The sequence below is a fragment of the Trichogramma pretiosum genome, unplaced genomic scaffold (genome assembly GCF_000599845.2).
Source record: "Trichogramma pretiosum strain Unisexual culture from Peru unplaced genomic scaffold, Tpre_2.0 scaffold14, whole genome shotgun sequence".
NCBI classification, from domain to species: Eukaryota; Metazoa; Arthropoda; class Insecta; order Hymenoptera; family Trichogrammatidae; genus Trichogramma; species Trichogramma pretiosum.
In genome coordinates, this window is record NW_019641706.1 from 2458847 (window position 1) to 2477741 (window position 18895).

The 18895-nt window shown below is 37.9% G+C and overlaps 2 protein-coding genes across 5 annotated transcripts in view; both read left to right on the forward strand.

Moving 5' to 3' along the window:
- Window positions 1–9954, forward strand: part of LOC106657153 (cytokine receptor) — a 29155-nt gene extending 19201 nt beyond the window's left edge. Inside the window, exons 3-9 of one of the 2 annotated variants that reach the window (XM_014378506.2) lie at window positions 855–1157; window positions 2760–3241; window positions 3362–3533; window positions 3615–3929; window positions 4052–4626; window positions 4837–6270; window positions 6350–9954. In XM_014378506.2, the coding sequence (XP_014233992.1) occupies window positions 855–1157; window positions 2760–3241; window positions 3362–3533; window positions 3615–3929; window positions 4052–4626; window positions 4837–6270; window positions 6350–7327 (4259 nt within the window). In that variant the 3' untranslated portion in view covers window positions 7328–9954. Of the gene's footprint in view, window positions 1–854; window positions 1158–2518; window positions 2681–2759; window positions 3242–3361; window positions 3534–3614; window positions 3930–4051; window positions 4627–4836; window positions 6271–6349 lie in introns of those variants that run through there. The other variant, XM_014378507.2, reaches the window with a different exon arrangement.
- Window positions 9955–11503: 1549 nt separating this feature from the next.
- On the forward strand, window positions 11504–18708 carry LOC106656969 (peptide methionine sulfoxide reductase). 3 transcript variants are annotated; one of them, XM_014378192.2, is made up of 4 exons: window positions 11504–11657; window positions 16443–16534; window positions 17235–17401; window positions 17764–18708. In XM_014378192.2, exons 2-4 carry the CDS (start codon window positions 16448–16450, stop codon window positions 18257–18259), a joined length of 750 nt encoding a protein of 249 aa, XP_014233678.1. In that variant the 5' UTR covers window positions 11504–11657; window positions 16443–16447; the 3' UTR covers window positions 18260–18708. The 3 variants fall into 3 exon arrangements, with proteins under 3 accessions (XP_014233678.1, XP_023318757.1, XP_014233680.1); XM_023462989.1 differs by lacking the exon at window positions 11504–11657 and having other exon boundaries at window positions 16401–16534; XM_014378194.2 differs by lacking the exons at window positions 11504–11657; window positions 16443–16534 and adding an exon at window positions 16782–17119.
- The last annotated feature ends 187 nt before the right edge of the window (window positions 18709–18895 follow it).

Consider the following 18895-nt stretch of genomic DNA (forward strand, 5'->3'; position numbering starts at 1 on the left):
CTCTCTCTCTCTCTCTCTGCTGTTTCTCTGGCTCTATACGCAGAAGGAAATTTTTACGACTCTGCTGCGTGTGCAGGCAGTTGCATGCGCTCTGCACTGCGTGTATGTATGTATGTACGTATGTGTGTGTATACGCTACATGCACGCGCCTATAAATAAAACATGTCGCTTGCAAAAGCAGCAGCGAATGCGAGAAAGAGAGAGAGAGAGAGAGCAAAAGCAAAAGCAAGCCCATGAGGAGTGCGCGGCCGTGTTCGCGCGCTTTTAAGACGTTTCGTTAGTCTCGTTTTTGCTTCTTCTCTCTCTCACTCCTTTGCCTCGCGCACAACCCTATACACATTTATATATACGCAACTGCGCGAAAGAGAGAAAGAGGAGGAAGAAACAGAGAGACGGCTCTTTGCTGCGTTGCTGTGTGCTATTATATACGCGGAATTGGTTAAAATGCCGCGTTCGTTCTGACGGCTTCTTGCCCGAGGAGAGCTCTGTTGCTGCAGCTCCTATATGTATACTCTCCTCTCTCTCTCTCTCTCTCTCTCTCTCTCTCTCTCTCTCTCTCTCTCCGTTTATTCGCAGTCAAAGTGTATTTGGGATTTTTCAGTCTCTCGGGAGAGATGTTGTCTTGCTTCTTTTTGTTTTCGCTATACACATCGGGACTAGACCTCGAAATGATCGCCGCGCGCTTATCTCGACACCATCTTCTCTTATTTTCGTAAGATATTTAGGATTTATAAAACTGCTCGATTCCTTCTTTTTCTTGCACTTCAAACTATCGCCCATTAATTTATCGAATTTATATCTATCTATTTACGATGCTGTATTCACCAAAAAACCCAATCCTAAATTGAAAACAGGAACATGGCCAGTGGGAGATATCGCCGTGGAGCACGGCAAGCCGCTCAACATCACCTGCGTGCTCAACGAGACCTTCATCGATCGAAATTTCCCGGGCAAGACCTCCGCAGATCTGGTCTTCTTCAAGGGCCAGCATGAGGTCGATTCCCAGTACATACACGTGCTCAACGAGACCAGCATCATGCTCAACATCACGAATCCTCCGCCCGAGAACGAGATGTACTACTGCAAACTGAGATTAGACAAGAGGATCTATCACAAGGAATACGAGGCCGTCTGCCTCAATAAGGTCGCCGTTGGATGTGAGTACCATTATTAATTATGATGGCTATTATATTTTAATATAGTATATAAAGAGACATCGACTCGAAAAAAATCTATATAAGAGCACAGGTGAACGGGAGAGATCTCACCTCGAGCCACTTCAGACGATATTGTACGTCGCACGCACACGTAACGCACACACACGAATAGAGATGAGTGCTGTTTTGTTCCGATCGAGAGTTTCTCGGAACGTTTTTATGAAAAATTAATTAAAACTAGCCGCACGACGACGACTATAGCAGCGCGTTTGTGTTATGTGTGCTTACGACTTACATATATTTACCGAAAGCTTAATACACATATAAACGCGCTTTCTCGACTTCTTTACTTTTTTTTTCCTTCATTTTTTAATGTAAGTTCGTATAGAGAATGCGCGTTGTTGAAGGTGCGAGAGGCGAGATCTCTTATCGATTTTCTCAAAATTCAAGTATTATACACCGGCACTTACCGGAGAAATTGTCACTGAAGTTTGTCATGCTGCGCGCGCGAAAAATGTTGATCTTTTCGGCATTCTCTCTTTCAAGTTGATAAGATATAATACTTGTATAAAAAAGTTGCGATTGTTGATGTGTAATTTATGAAAATTTATAACGCCGCGTCTTTCTCTCTCTCTCTGACGTCGAATCGAGCGCATATGTGTGCGTGCAAGATATATAGTTTACACACTTTATACTTTACGCGTTATATCGCCGTTTGAACAGGTTTTTTTTCTTCGTTCTTATATATAATACACACATATATATGTGAGCTTCAAAGAGGATACGTGCGAGGATCGTACGCGTACATACATACATACACACATGCGGACACATACACATATAAATACACTGTGTGTATATAGTAATTCTTCGAATTAATAACGAGAGCCTCGAGAATGTATTACACGTATCGCGCGTGTACATGATATAGATGAATGTATTATAAATTCGTACGCGATACGTGTACTACTATACGTGCATGTATCTGTGTATGTGTACGTATGTATGCATCGATGCCTCGTAAATATATAAGACATTCGTTACGATCCGATACGGATCTTTGCGTGCAGTTTTTAATTTTATTGGGGAGGAGAGGGAAGAGATAGAGAAAAGAGAAGAAAAAAAAGAAACTTGAACGCATTCACATTCGTCATTAAAAAAAAAATAAAATCCACACACTCATTACAACGTTTTACCATGATGTTAATAATTCAATTCAATGATTGATATAATTCACAGTAACAAATGAAATGTCTTACGAGAAAACCGGGAGAGGATCAATGGTATATTTGATTTCGGCCCTTCTGTCATTCACTTACCTACTCCTTCTCTGCGTCGTTTGTATGTGCTGTAAATGCTTCTAATTAGAATATAACTGTCTCCGTTGGCGAAACGAAAGTTCATACACACGCACACGCACACAACAATAAACCGATCGCTTGCACACACACACACACAAATAAGTCCCACTACTCCGTATTCACGTGAAAAAATGAACGCTCGAAAAAAACCTCGTCTCTTAAGTAAATACTTAACGTACACAAGGATACACGAAATGAACAAATTCCTATGAACGTTTTTTTTTTGTTTTTTTTTCCGCAGTTAAACCCAGAAAACCCAAGAACTTCAACTGTTACTCCATGAACTGGGAGAACCTGACCTGCAGCTGGGAGCCGCCGGAGAACTTCGTCGACACAACCTATCAGATCACGTTCAAGCTGCCGGGTCGCGCAGCCAGTCGCAAGCTCTATCCATGCCCCGAGCCAGCCAAGGACGAGGTCCGACTCAACCGAAACAGCTGCACCTGGAAACCGAAGACCAATCCGATTTACAGACAGCCTTACGAGTTTTACACCTTCTACATCAACGGAACGAACGTACTCGGTACGTGGAACGGTTCCTACAAGTTCCACCATTTTGCTCATGTGATTCCTGCAAGACCATCAAATCTGACGGTCGTAAACAAGACGCTCAACAGTGCCACGCTGTACTGGAGCGTTGGCTACCCCATGCAAAACTTTCCACCTGGTTTGCATCATCGCATCTCTCACCAGAGCCAGTGGGAAAAAAGAGATGAATGGCAGGTATGTATCAAGAAAGTTCATTTCTAGTACTATATATCGATCGATTTTTCGATGTAATTCAAACCCACTTCACATATAACTGTTGAATTACGACTATTAATTTTTATATTTGATTTCCAGATAATTGACATCAACGATGAGCCGCACAATCCAAATAGGTACTACAATCTGACGGGCTTGAAGTACGCCAACTCCATTTACGACGTAAGAGTCTATGTTAAAAGCGCCGTCGCTGAGGGCGACGACATGTGGAGTAATTTCAGTGGTATTACCTTCCGCACTCCCGCAACAGGTATGAGACTTTACCTTTTTTCACTCTATATCTCGCATTGTCGAACATGATTTTAATCAAATTTATTTTGTGTTTAATTAGTACCTGGACAGCCACCAATTACAGACTTCGGAAGCTTCGAAGTGACCGATGGGAATAACGCCAGTCGCGATATCTATCTGTACTGGCAATCGATACCGCCAAATCTCGAGAACGGTGACCATTTCCGTTATCAAGTCATCAATGTCATGGAAAACAAGCGTAAAGTCCATCTCGTGCCTAACGAGACCACAAGGACCTACGCCAAATTCCGTGGCCTATCCATGAATAACAACTACAACTTTGAAATCGTTTCTACCAATGCTGTGGGTGCACTCGAGATACCGGCGAACATTTTTGTTCCTAGTAAAGAAAATCGTAAGTATCTTGATTGTTTATATCGATTGCAACGTAACTCGTGACACTCGAAATATTGAGATAACGTTCTTGACATTTGCTTAAAATTGTATATTGATAAAAATCAATGATATTCTCTTCAGTGCCGAAAGAACCAGTGGCTTTTACGAAGATAGCTTTTGATGATGGACTTTACGAACTGTCGTGGAAACCCCCAGTGTCAGGATTGGCGGATATCAAGAACTACACGATATTCTGGTGCGAGAACGATCGCGACAGGCCCTACCAGTGTCAAGGCTACCTCGATTGGAAACACGTTTCAAGCGACACCCTGATTCACAACGTCACGGTTCCAGATCCTAAGCGCGTCTATCAGTTTGCCATATCGGCGAACACGGATCACGGTAGTAGTGGAATGATGTGGGCGTCGTGCACCGTTATACACAACAAGGTCGTCGGAAAAATGAAAACGGTATGGATAAACCGCGTCGAGTCGGAAGCAATCGAAGTGGGCTGGAAGCTGGATTGCAGCGATCGCATCGGAATAGTCGATGGATTCAGAATCTATTACTGTCCGATCACTTCGCCCTACAATCTCACTTGCAGGAGTCCAAAAATGAACAAAACGGTCGATAATAATGTCAATTCGATTGGTGGTAGAATCGCTGAACTGAAGCCATACACAACTTACATGATCAGCGTTGCCGTTATTACCAAGGTACCTAATTGACGGGTTATTGAACTTATCGTAGTCGGTGCACTTGTTTAAAAAGGGGGTGAATTTGACTAAGGGGAATTGATTGTTATACGATATTGAGATTAAACGAATAAAGGGTGCATTGAGTTCGGTAGTAGTTCGTTTGTAGTTAGAGTTATTGTAAGAAATTCATAGAAACGGATTTTAACTTGATTCTTTTCTTTTTCGCAGAATGGTGAGGGCCACGCTAGTGATCCATTGTACAATACAACGTACGAAGCTCGTCCCGAGTCTCCAAGGAACATCAGTGTGACTCGCGTAACCAACACCTCGATGACTGTTGAATGGGAGGATCCTGTTCATATGAATGGTGTTCTGCGCTACTACATCGTCCACTATAACGACTTGTCGATGAAGGCCGGTCGTGCTAAAACTCTCAATCTTACAGGACTTGTGCCGTATCAAAAGTACAGCGTACACGTATCCGCTTGCACCGTTTCTTGCAGCAACCTGACTGCAACTACTCCGGTTGAAGTGTTGACGGATATCGGCGTGCCCGATCAAATAATACCGCCCACTGTGCGTTTTGTCAATTCCAGTCAAGTCAGAATTATGTGGCCTGCTCCGTCTCATGCAGCGGGTCCTCTTAACTTCTATCAAATCAAGGGAGTCGACGATGAAATTTTCACGACTACTGAACAAGAAGCACTGTTGTCCATACCTGATTGTAAATCTGATACCGATGAAAAGCTGTACAAATTCCAAGTCAGAGCTGTTAATGTTAAGCCGGATGGTGAATATCTCTATGGTAATTGGTCTGAAGCCGGCGAAGGAAATTGTTACAACAGTGGCCCATCGTTCACTGTCATGGTTATCATTTGGGTTGTTGGTATTGCTTGTGGTATTGGTTTCATGTATCTTCTGGCTTACGGATCTAGGAAAGCTTGGAAGAAATATAAACACATGCAAGATGTTGATATTGCTTTACCGCCAGGATTAGCTCCCGAATTGGCTCCTGACGTGAAACTATTAAACAAAGGTGAACAGAAACAGCGTCCCTTGCCACCAAGACCAAGCTCGGCGAATGCTAGTACTGGTCAAGAATCACCTAGTGCATCTCTCAACTCGGAAGAAACCCATATGTCAAACGACAGTGGTAACGATGAAGTGCCAATCTTGAATTCCGAGAAAATGGCAATAAAATCGGAAAAAATTGCATCTGAAAAATGGGGTTCTCCAAATTTGCGTCAGCGCAATGTGTCTAATGTTAGCAAACCTGGAAGTGTTGATACCCTGAATAAACGCGATTGGGACGTATATAGTGGTAAAACGACTAAGAGTTCAAATGAAACACTGCAAACAACAGTGTCGCCTTCGCAGGCGGATACTCTGTCATTGACCAAATCTTCGCCCGACATGAGTGAAGGTGTTTACCCAAAACTCAATGGATCGTCAACGTCTGATTACATAAGTATGCCACGCTCCACTGAAATGCTTAATGGCCATATTTCAATGATTTCACCGACGTTGGGATTGCCGCCTTATTGTGCGGTTGGAATGATTCCCAAGTCTTTAACTAATAAAAGTATGAATGCTAAAAACGAAGAAACATTGGGAGTCGCCGTTCCCTACGTTCAAGTTGGTTTGATGGACACTTTTACAGGGGTAAGAATAATAAAAGATAACAATATGATTATAATTAAATTAAATTATTGAGTCGTTACTAAATGTTTATCAATTTCAGGATTTGTTGCAATCAGGACCTATTGATGCTACTCGTTATAATTTGAATTTGCAAAAGCCGATTGAATCAAATCAAAATAATCAGCAGCAGCAATTATCACAATCTTATGTACAAGTAGGACAGGTAATGATGAACGCCTCTATTAATTCAGGCACTATGAATGGTGGTGCCATTGTGAATACCACAAGTACCATGAATGATTGTCCCTTTGAGATAAAGCCAAAAGCAGATTCAGCATTTATAAATCAACAACAACAGCAGCAACTTGCGAAGGAATTAACGAATAAGCTTGAAGCTACGTCGCTATTTCCAGTCCAGACTCCGGTACAAAAGTTTCAAGTGAATGGCAATGTTGTGACAAGTATCCCTAGTACCATGAATGATTGTCCCTTTGAGATGAAGCCAAAAGCAGATTCAACATTTATGAATCATCAACCACAGCCGCAACTTGCGAAGGATTTGACAAATAAGCTTGAAGCTACGTCGCAAACTCCAGTTCAGGCTTCGGTTCAAAAGCCTCAAGTAAATGGCAATGTTTTATCAAGTACCCCTATGAAACAAGATGGTTACGTCAGTGTGGACTTCGTTCAAAACCAAAGTTTAAATGCAACGACTGCGAAAAACGACAGTCCCAAACCTTACGTGTCGGTAAATGTGTTGTCGAATCTTAGCCAACCAAAACAAGTACAAGAAAAAACTCAACAAAAAGAAAGTGATTACACGCGGCATGACTCACAAATATCGAGTCCGGTGATGTCTTCAAAGCTGTCGTCTTCATCGACGTTATATGATGTGACTGACGAGATGAATAAATCATCACTAAGTTCACAGGATCAACTGATAACGACTAAGTGTGAGGCGGAACGTGACGACTCAGTATACACACCGGCGCCCACAACGAAAAAAAAACCAGCCTTAGTGAATCCTAATCCTAACGATGAAAAATATAGCAGAATGTTAATTTATCCTCGGACGTAAAATAGTGTAACCGCAAACAATTAGGTATTTATAAATACGAGAAACTGAGTCACTTTTGACTCGACTATTTTTGCGTTGCTTAAAAGTAACTGTTTTTCATGAGATGTCAAACTTAAGAAAGTTGAAAATCAATTAAAATCAAATTTAAGAAGACATCGTTAGATGTTTTTTTCAGTTCATAATTCGGTTTATCAAGAGTAAATTTTTCTTCGAGAAGCAATGAGCTGTTGCTTACTTTTGAACATGAAATTCGCAGTTCATTTGCGCATATTATAACGAATATTTTGTTGTAATATAGCATGCAAAATTTGAATGAGCTTACATATTCATAGTTTTTGAAAATAATCAGACGATCGAAGCTTTACAAAATTGGGTCAATTTTCAAGACATGATCATTTTAAAAAAGACTAAGAAAGTGCCTTATTATCTTGAAAAATTGATACTTTTGTATATTAAATTTTACACATTCGAAGTTCAATGGTTGATTGAAAACTAATGAGGTTCTTTGTATTGAGGACGCAAGTCGCTTTTCTAATTGTGAATCAAAGTAGATCAAAGTGAATAGTTTATGCATTTTTTGTTAAGTCATTTGTTGAATTATTGGTATGAATTACCAATATAAAGTCAAAATTCATAATTAAACGTTAGAAGTAAGAATTGGCAAAACTGTTCAGAAACCAACTTTTTTTTAGCATTTTTGTTTGTTTTGAATGTGGAATCGTGCATATTAATAAGTAAATAATCAAGATATTTCAATAGACATGTAGATGCTAATGACAGTCAATTTTGCGTCCCATTTTAGTAATTTAAATAATTTTTTATTCGTTATTTTGAGATACAATTGTTTCGAGTCCTAGTTGAATGTAGTTGTTTTTGAACAATTGTATGATCATTAAAATGGAACTCACAAGAAAATGACTAATTACTCTGTCTGTTTGGCATCATACTAATAACAAGCGTTTAAACTTTGTATGTATTTTAATGTGTTAACGTGAATAATAATCAAGCAGATAAAAGTTGGTTGTACTCAGTTTCTCGTATAAATAATAATTATAAAAGACTATGAAGAATGAAAAATAAGTTAAAAGTGAAAATTAATTATTCTTCAATTCTTCGTAAAATTGTGAAATGTATAAATTGATTCTATTAACATTAAGTCCACTATATATTTAAGCGAGATGATTGAAAATTATGTACAAATCGAATTACTTTTGTATCGTGAAAATATTTATATATACACCTAGGTATTAAGTAGACATATTTTACTATTACTGTACATTTAAGATGTGGGGAGAAGTCCTTCCAGTGTTTCAAATTTTTTAAACACTGAGTAAAGTTAAGATTAAATAGTTAAGAAAAAGTACGTACTTCTCAGAAGGATTGCTGGTTAATCAGTGGCGCCTGAAATTTTTGATTGTACAAGACTATTATTACCGCATTATTTTAATGCAATTTGAGAAATATTATCATGATTCAATTTTTTCTCTAAATTTTTGTTTATTTTTGTGGATCTAGATTGTTGTTTGAAGTTCAGAACGAAATTTTTGATACAAGGTTATTTTATTTTGAGTTTTTGATTTAACGCAGTCTATTTTAAAATCTAATTCTCTGAAATGGGATGAAACATATGGAAAAAAATACAAGTGCACGCATAATAATCTTAAGCTAGTCATAAAGATCGCTCGATGCACTTGACGAGTTCAACATTAGATTTTGTTGTTTTTTTTTTTCATTAATAAGTCAAATTTTATCTTAAGAATTTGCAATAGTAACATTTTTTTAAAAATGAACAAATTTTAAAAATTAAAACTTTTTCCTAGAAAAACTCGTTGATGCATTGACGTAAAGAAACTACTATAAATATTTTAATCAAGGCTAGCATTAAAAAAAATCCCACATTACGACTTTGAAGAATTTATAATAATAGCCTTCTTGTACTGAAGAAGTTCAAAAGACTTATTGTAGGTACTGTTATTAAGATAAGCTTGTAATATATATTTTTAAGAATGGAGTCGTAAAATTAAAAATATTGAATGTATTTGAAATTCATCTGGACCTTGTGTATTGAAAATTTGGCCAATATTTGAACAATGATATATGCAAAAAAAGCCCACCGTCCTCAATTGAAAATTTTCAAATATGGCGTATGTATCAACGTCTTGGGTTCAATGTTTTGTTTTTCTTTGTATTTATTAGATAGGTGAACTACTAATGTGTAAATAATGTTTTCTATCTTCCCCAACTTTATTAATATATTTTTGTTAAATATTTATAAACAACTGAAAAGTACTTTATATATTATTATTACACGCAATTAGAGATGATATCTATGTAATTATGATAAATAAAAATTTAGAGCGTGTTAATTTTCCATATTTGTATGGAAAATCTGAAAAATACATCATTCTCAATTTTTAAACGCATTTGATGAGGTAGTAGAGCTGAATATCAATGGAAATCATTTTCCAGTGATTTTTTGCTCTTTATTAATGAAGAATAATCAACACGGTTGATATAATTGCCTTATGTATATTTTGTATGAATGTATTGAATTCAATTATTGTGCGTGTATCCATAAATGTATAATATTTAAAACAACAATAAATGTATACTTTGTACGAAATGAAGTGAAATAACAACAAAATATTTTATTTATGTTTTTTTTTCAATGTAAAACACTGAACTTGTATAATGCAGCTAAGAAATTGGTAGTTAAGGTGCCTATTATACATTTTATATAGTATTGTATTTTTAATAATTTGCATTTGTCACTGATATATAAGAAACATATCAACATACATCAAGGATTTATCTTTTATTAATGAGATAAAATCAGAGAAAAAATTTTTCTAGAAACATTTTTTATGAAGTTGGTACTAAACTAATTGAATGTACAAAAAATATTATACTCTTTAAACTCAGATAAAAACTTTGGATTAGTTTTAAATAAAAATTGAGAGTTGCATTTGTGATACAGATACAAAAGTTTACAAAAACAAATATATCAGTCAATGGTTCGAATTATTTTAAATTATCGTGCAATCAAAAGCGTCTATTTTACAAAGTATAATGAAAATATTCAAGATGCATTAAGAAACGTTAGAGTATATTTCTATCGATAATTAGTTTTTAATATTCCTGTAAATATTTGTACTTTACTTTTTAGACTCGTCAAATTTGCTTACGAAGAAAATCTCTTGAAGAATTATGTTCTTTTCTTTCTCATAGGAATTTTCGATGCATTGTACAGACTCATAAGTGCGTGTAACATACAATTTTATTTCATAAATCCAGTCATAAGATTTAGCTATCGAATTATCTCTCATTTTCTTGTTAAAAATCGATCACATTTAAAATACTTGACTCTTCGCAACACATTTTTTATGAATGGATTTTAATTTTAAAGAGCAAATTTACGACACAAGTTATATAAGCCTTACTTACTTTTGCTGTTAAGACTTATTAATAACAAAATTGCACCTATATACAACATATCCATGTTAAAAAACGTCATCGTTCATCCTCTTCTCGCAATATTATCTCGTGTAAAACAACAACAAAAAACGAATCAAGAGCAGTATACACTTAATAAATGAAAATCCTATTGTTTTCTGTCAATAATTGATACCACTTTTTTCGCCCGGCACAAGTGGTATGCCATGTTAGCTTGCCATTAAATGTACGTTATATATAATAATAGCAGTACGATAAGTGTCAATATACTATCTGCTCTGTGTAATAGATTTTTGCTCGTTTTTTTTTACAACTGCGAAAAAAATAATATTGTGTCAGAAAAGAAGTCCCTACGAGAGAGTGCAACGATGACGACGTGTGAAAATAGCCTTTGTTTACTTCATAGTTTATTATAAAAAATATTCTTTTATACATATTGTATGAAATAAATCTCATTTGTATTATTTTAACCAGCTGACTTCTTCATTATAATCACCTACTATATATCTTTGGCTCGGTCGCGTGTGCCTTTAAAACGAGATCCACGTGGTACAGAGATTATGCGCGAAAAACGAATTGCACCGAATTGCGCACTTGCGGCGCAATGTGCGTCTGACTCCTGGCTATGCATACATAGTACATACAAACGTAATTGCATTAAGTCTGCCTCGTTCACGTGCGGCGTGGAGTACTCGACGCTGCTGCTACTGCTGCAGTCGGTTGCCATTGACCTAGAATAAAAAGGTGCTCGACGATAAAGACGACGCTGCGATGTCGAACCGCGATTGAATTGTAAAAAGTCAGTCGGATAATAAATTGGTACTTCACGCATTTTTCAACCTCGTTTTATAATAATATAAAAGTTGATCGATTTTGCGTAAGTAACTTCACAGTGACATTACGTAATATATGGCTTTTTCTCGATTGGTTATTGTTTACGCTCGCACGTGCGGATCGATCCGTGGAAGCAATTTCAATGCCATGCACTATACCCTATCGCGGGGGTGGCGTTTCCTTGAATCGTTTTATCCAGCTTTACAAAGGGTAACTTTACCTTTGCATACAATTTTAACGAAATTGATTTTTCTTATTGAAGATTTTTTTATGGAAACTAGATAATTTAAAAAAAGATACGTTGTCTCTGTGTCTCATAAAAATGAAGTTGTCTGCCATTTTTGGAACACCGTGAGTAAATTTGCATCATTGCTCAATCAACATTAATAATAGCTAGAGTAAAAAAAAAGAAAGAGGGGTTATAGAGACAGAAGAAACCGGTCGAGATCGAAGGCCTGTAGCAAAAATAGTTAAAATTTCACCGCAAATTCGAGAAAAAAATTTGGCTGATGAAATATTTAGTCTTAGTGATGATAATAGAAATGTTTTGATGAAACAAACTTTTTTTCTTATATTTACGTCACGCGAGTCGTTCATTATTACCAGCACCAAGTTCAATGTCGCCAGTAATGTATCTTTTTTTTTTATTGGACTCTTACGATGTAACAATAAATTGTCAGTTCGATTGAAAGAGGTGATTCGATTACCATTGCGAGATGTTACAAATAAAAAATCACACTAATAAATATGTTTGAACGTCGTATTTATTAAACACTCGCACAATACGGAATTGTCGTAAAAATTATTGAGCAAAAAAACGAAATAAATGACTCGAGAGCGGCCGCGCTTGAGAAGTGTCGAGAACAAACTCAAAAAATGCACCCACATAACATACAGCGACACGCGTTCCGACGATCGAGGAACAATTCTGACTCTTATCTTACACTCGAGTGCTCGTTCGAAAAAGAAAGACAGGTATTTGTGCTGTAAATAGGCGCGAAACAAACGATTTTTCAACGTTTATATATAACGTTCAAAAAGCCAAAGTCCCTGATTACAATCAATATAAAAAATGCGCCGATGGGAACGTCGCGTCGCGCGAGCTATACATATACACAAGTCGTTTACATTAATAATATGTACACTTCTCAAATCTCAATGCTGCTGTTGCTGCTGCTGGCTCACATGTGGCCGCCGCCGCTCAAGTGTATGCGTAAACGCTCCAACTTCCGAGAGACATCGTGTGCGACTGACTCGATGCTTGTATACTATATTACGTTACGCTTTGTGCGATCAAAAACATTGGCCCAAGGGGGTGCGATTGCAAGCTCAGTTTTGCGAATTTTTGAAAAATTCTTTCTGCCCTGGATTGAGAAAATTTAAGGGATCACGAATATGACTTTAGTTTTTCGGAAAATTAATTTTCAATTTTTCCTAATTAATTCAACCTATTTCCTGCTATCTAGATTTAGACGCCTATGAATCGGTTGTGGTATTTTCATTGACGTACGCATTACGTGCTGCATCCTGAAGCATCGATCACAAATTGAGGAGAAAAAAAATAAAAATTCGTTCACATCTCGCGACACTGCATTAATTATGCAGGTACATAATGAATACGACGAAGTATCTCTTGGTACCGGTCTCTCGAGTGCGTCCACGCGAAAGAAGAAAGTCACATCAGCACGTGATATGTGTGTTAGTATGTAGGCGAGGCGCACAGATGTTTAGGCGCGCGTCGAGAGAGACTAGCTTTGTGTGTATGTATCATTATAGATATATCGGAGCGCGCTCCAATGTTTTGACCCTGCTTTACTTTATTATTTTCCAAATTGCAGCTCCCATAACTTTGTCAATTTTTTTCATTTTTGAATGCAATTTTTTGTAACGTGCTCGAAAAAATGTCTAGTTTCCGAATATGCAATTTGTTTTTTAAATTTATTTTCGCTTCCACGATTTGTTAATAATAAAATAGGTGAAATAAATAATTTAAACAATATCCATTGACATATTCGTGAACAACTATATTATTTGGTTACAAATATAAAAAACTTTTCAAAAAATCGTTATAAATAAAGCAGAAATCGGCAGGGTTTTGTTAAAAGTTTTATTGACTCTATATAGCATTCAAAAGTCTCGAGTCGAGAGATCAGCTGTTCTCTCTTTCTGTCAAGCGGGCGGGCGTCTCGCACCGATATCGCACCGTATACACACAGACGAAAAAAAAAAACTATCGCCTATACATAATTAACTCTGACCTTAATCTGTATTTTGAAGTAGACACAATCGTTTTTGGATACAATTTTTGCTCGTTATTCTAAATTAAAAATTTTTTGTATATAAGTAATCATTCCTACTTTTAAAATTTGATAAATTATCGTATAGCTCGGCTCATGTCAGACACCTTTGAAAATTTATCAGATTCTTTATTTAACATTTTTAGGCATGTAACTTTTACATCGAAAAACTTCAAGTTTAGTCTTCCGAGCGCAGTGCAGTTGAAAATTGATCATACTCCTTAAACCAAAACCGTGGTTCTAAAAACAAATTATTATTCGCTGTAAAAAACGATCGCATTGACTAAAAATGTTCAAAGATCGTACTTTTTTTTATGTATTTCTAGAAAATTTAGTTCAGAATAGGGTGTAATTATTTTATACAACCTTTCTAGGATAATTTCAAAACGAACTCTATGTTTCCAAAAGAAATTTTTTCGTGTATTTTACTTATGTTTTATAAAAGACGATTTCCTGGTTTTTAAATAGTTGACAAGTGAAAAAAGTACTACAGTATTAACGAAAAAGATGAACTTAAGCAGAAATATATGGCTAAACTGAAAATTCTGCTCATAGTTTAACATGAGCAGAATGCAAATTGAAATGAACAATTTATTTGTTCTACTACCCATGAAGGAATAATGACACTTTTTGGGTTTGAATTTTTGATAAATATTGTGAAAAATACATTCCTAACAGTGGGTATCAATTTTTTCTAGACTTTTTATGTAAAAAAGTATGAAGTAAGTACTCATGTACAATCAGAGATTACGGCAATTCTTGACGGAACTTTTACTTTCGTCTATGCGTCTGCAGCGCGTCGTTGTCTTGAATGTCAAAAAATTCAACTTTGCAATATTGAGATGACAATTCCATATTGTCAATCTGCAAAATTCGCTGATCTCGGTGGAAAAAAAAATTTTCAAAATCGATCAATTTTACCCCTTGCAATCGGGGGCTAAAGTCCAAGAATTTTCAAAAGCCATCCGCAATATCGCTCGTGTGCGAGCGAGAGAAAAAGAGATTATCGAGGCATCAAGTGTATATAGTCTGGCACGCGGGGGGAACACGCGTTCGAATATGTATAAGCACTCGAAAAAGATGAGGCATGGCTCTACCGCGTGTGTGGATGCCCGGCCTTGCCCCCACCTCGCATTTTCGCCATGCACCGCCACTCAATGTTGTGTTGTGTTGTCTCTTGCGATTATGACGATTCTCTATAGGCCACAGATATATTTCTATGAACATTAAGCCGCCGATTTTTTAAACTAGCCATTGTCCAAATTGCGACAACTTTTGCCACAGCGCAGCCCAACGCCATAGCCCTTCGTTGCAAGTCGAATTGAACCGATCGACCCATTGGTTCGGCAAATCGGTAACTACCGATCCGATCGAAAATTAAACGACAGTTCGACATTCAGCTCATGAAGCTGAGTCCAGGACAAAAAATTGCGCCCAAAAATAATAAAAATTGAGCTTGCAATCGCTGCCCAAAGTCGCCGTGTTATTGGCATGTGTGAGAACGTAGTTCCCAGCGTGGCTTTAACAAGTAGTCGCGCGCCGAGTTACGGTAAATTTGTATGCGCTCTCTCTCCCCGCCGTCACTCGTCATGCGTGTTTATTGTACATATAAATAAATATATAGTACCGTAATCGCAAGTGTCAATTATTATGTCAGCTTTTTGCAAGATTTCGCTTTTTTCTTCTTTATCGCGATCGCCTCTTTTTTTCTGCGGCGTGTGTGTACTTTACGCATGCATATATGCTTTGTTTAAACATTCGTCATTGATAAACAAACGCTTTATAACATAATTGCGTCCCTTCGCAAGAAATCTGCCGTTTCATCGTTGATGATCGAGAAGATTTCCTATGACGAATAAAAAAAAATGCGACGATAGCTTTCCGCTTTCTCATCCCGGTCTCTTGGCATCGGAGTCAGACAGAGAGACAGAATCGAGCGCGTGCTTCCCCATGCATCATTATCAGGACGAAAATTCGAAATTAATTTTTGGAAAATCGACGGGCATATTCGTGCAGAGGAAAATTTCAGGATCCAGGGTCAGGAAGAATTTTTCAAAAATACCCAAAATTGAGCTTGCAATCGGGCCCTAAAGTTAAGAAATTTTAAACGTTGTCTGGTCGCTCGAAAAGCACATGCTGTGCGGCGCGCGCTCGCGTGTATACACGCACACATGCACGCACTCACACACAGACAGAGAAGAGCCGAGCGGCGCGCGAGTTACGTCTGATTTCAAGTCCACGTGCTCGTGAACCTGAATCTATACGATAAATATAGATATAATAATGTTGTAAAAGTTAATGTATGCTGGGGGTCTTTATTTATTTAATTCTACCGAAAAGAAAAAGAGTCGCACGAGAGAGGGAGAGAGATGAACAAATTTTTTTCTGACGCAGTCGCGTGACTTTTTTCCTTCTTTTCTAGAATATAAAAAAGATGATGAAAGAACGAAGGAGGATGACCAAAAAATGCATCAGACGATTAGAGAAAGTGAAATTTTTTGAGAAAGTCATTTTTTTCCCTCTAATTGTAGCTAACATGGCCCTGCATTATTTGAAGCACTCGTTGCCCTTTCATCTGAGTCATCGTGGACTGCGCCTGGCCAGGTCCATTTCTCACGTCGAGGTAAGACACAAGTAAAGGGACCTATCCCTACTAATTTTGCTCAACTTTTGAATTCATGTTTTATATGAGATTAAAGTTTAAGTAATAGCTAAACATCAAACACCTTCAGTTAATATTACTAATTATTTCTCTATCATTTTTATTTATTAATTATAAAAAATCTCTCGTTTCATTTATTTTCTGTTTTTTACCTATTTTCTATATTTACGTACAAGTACAAAGCGCGTACACATATATCTGCATCGAAGCTATTCATTCTTTTTCGTCGCGCACACGTACACGTAAAAATTAGCGTTGTGTTGGTCGAGTGCGAGCGCAAGAATCGCACCGCGGCTGTGGCGCGCGGGAGTAGAGGGGGCCGCCCGTGAGCATTTAAAAACTGGAGTACAACGCCGGCCAAGGGATCAGTTGCGGCTCGGCGCGCTCAGTGAGAACATCGCTTCTTGCCTCATCGATATAAAAGACGCTACGTTTATTAGTTCGTCCATAAACTCTCGGCTACTTATTAGCTACATAATTGGACTTTGAAAAATCTGAAAGATTTTCGACTTTGATTTTTTTTTCATCTTTAAAAAAAACCAACACGTAAGTCTGCTTTACAATCGGATCATTTTCTTACGCTTCTTTCTTTATTCATTTATTAATTTATAACCGATCTCTAAGCGATTTCGTTAATTTTTCTCTCTCTTTCTTGTTGCAGAACTCCAAAATGCCTATCTCAGTGAACGAAGTGAAGACGGTGCGCGCCACATTCGGCATGGGCTGCTTCTGGGCCGGCGACGCTCTGTTCGGAGCCACCCCCGGCGTCGTCACCACCGCAGTCGGCTACGCCGGCGGCACCAAAGAAAATCCAGCCTACAAAAATCTGTAAGTACATCATTGTATCCTATCGATAATTTTCTCTCCCTCTGTGGCTCTCTTAATTTATCGATCTTTATACATTAATTTATCGGTCAAGCAGCTGGTTAATGAACTTGCCTCGCTTGTGTCTCATTCATGCGCGAATTTGTTCTCTCTCTCTCTCTCTCTCGTGCGTGTTTACAAATATAATAATATGATCGTTTAAGTACGCCTCGTTGTCGATTAGATTGCGCGTCATGTGCCGCCTATATAATACAGTCCGATTACGACTAATTTAACTCTATATCCTGTCCCGAGAGTATTTTATTTAGCTATCGTTGCACATCGCATCAATTCATTTTTCTCTCTCTTTTTGTTCTCTACAACAGCGGCGACCACACCGAGGTCATCCACATCGAGTACGACCCGGAGCGCATCAGCTACTCGCAGCTGCTCGACCTCTTCTGGAACAATCACGAGTACGGCCTGACCGCCTACGTGAAGCGACAGTACCTCTCGCTGATCCTCTACCACAATCAGGAGCAGAAGGAGCTGGCCGAGGCGTCGCGCGACCATCAGCAGCGACTGCGCAACGAGCGATTCGCCACCGAGATCTCGCCCTTCGACAAGTTCTACCCGGCCGAGGACTATCATCAAAAGTATCGGCTGCAGGGACACGCCTACCTGGTCGAGGCGCTGGGCCTCAAGAGCGCCGTGGAGCTGCAGACCAGTCCGCTGGCCGCCAAGCTGAACGGCTTCGTCGCCGGGGCCGTGTCGCCGAGCGAGTTCGAGGAGCAGGTGAAGAGCCTCGAGCTCAGCGACAAAGCCCTGCAGTACGTGCGCAAGCACGTGATCGATAATCAAGGCAGCGGACTCTACTGCTGATAGACGATCGTGACGGACACATTTTTCCACCGCGCGATGCCACTTTATCTATTAGAGGCGCCTGTAAATAATTAATTTATATATTTTATTTATTTTATTATTACTTGTTGTTGTAACCGAAAAAGTATTTTGCGATTTCGAGACCTGGCATGTCTTATATACTATTAAGATATCTCTGTGACAAAAAACGAAACAAAAAATTCATGACGGGGTCGTTTCTGTTATTATTTAGTTTTTAATGTATCGACGAATTAGTTTACTAGTAGAGGATGTTTCCAATTGTTAGATGTACGTAGACTCATCCTCTGGATTGCCTGTTAAAGCTGCGCTATACGTCCGAAGGACGTCGATAGGTTCTTTTTTTTAGCTTGCCATGAGGTATTAGAATTATAAGTATAACTATTTGTATGACAAATTGACTATTATAATAAAAATAATTTTCAAATGAATTTTTAAGTGCATTTTTTAAACATATGAATCATAATGTAGAATTCTTGCAGAAAATCCTTGAGACTTTATCCAGTAAATTTAGTAAAACATTTTTTTAGTTGATAAAGTAAAAAAAAATGCGACCTTTGGTAGACACGTGTCTATCTTTTAAAACATATAAGTTGAACGATTTTTACTCATTTCTCG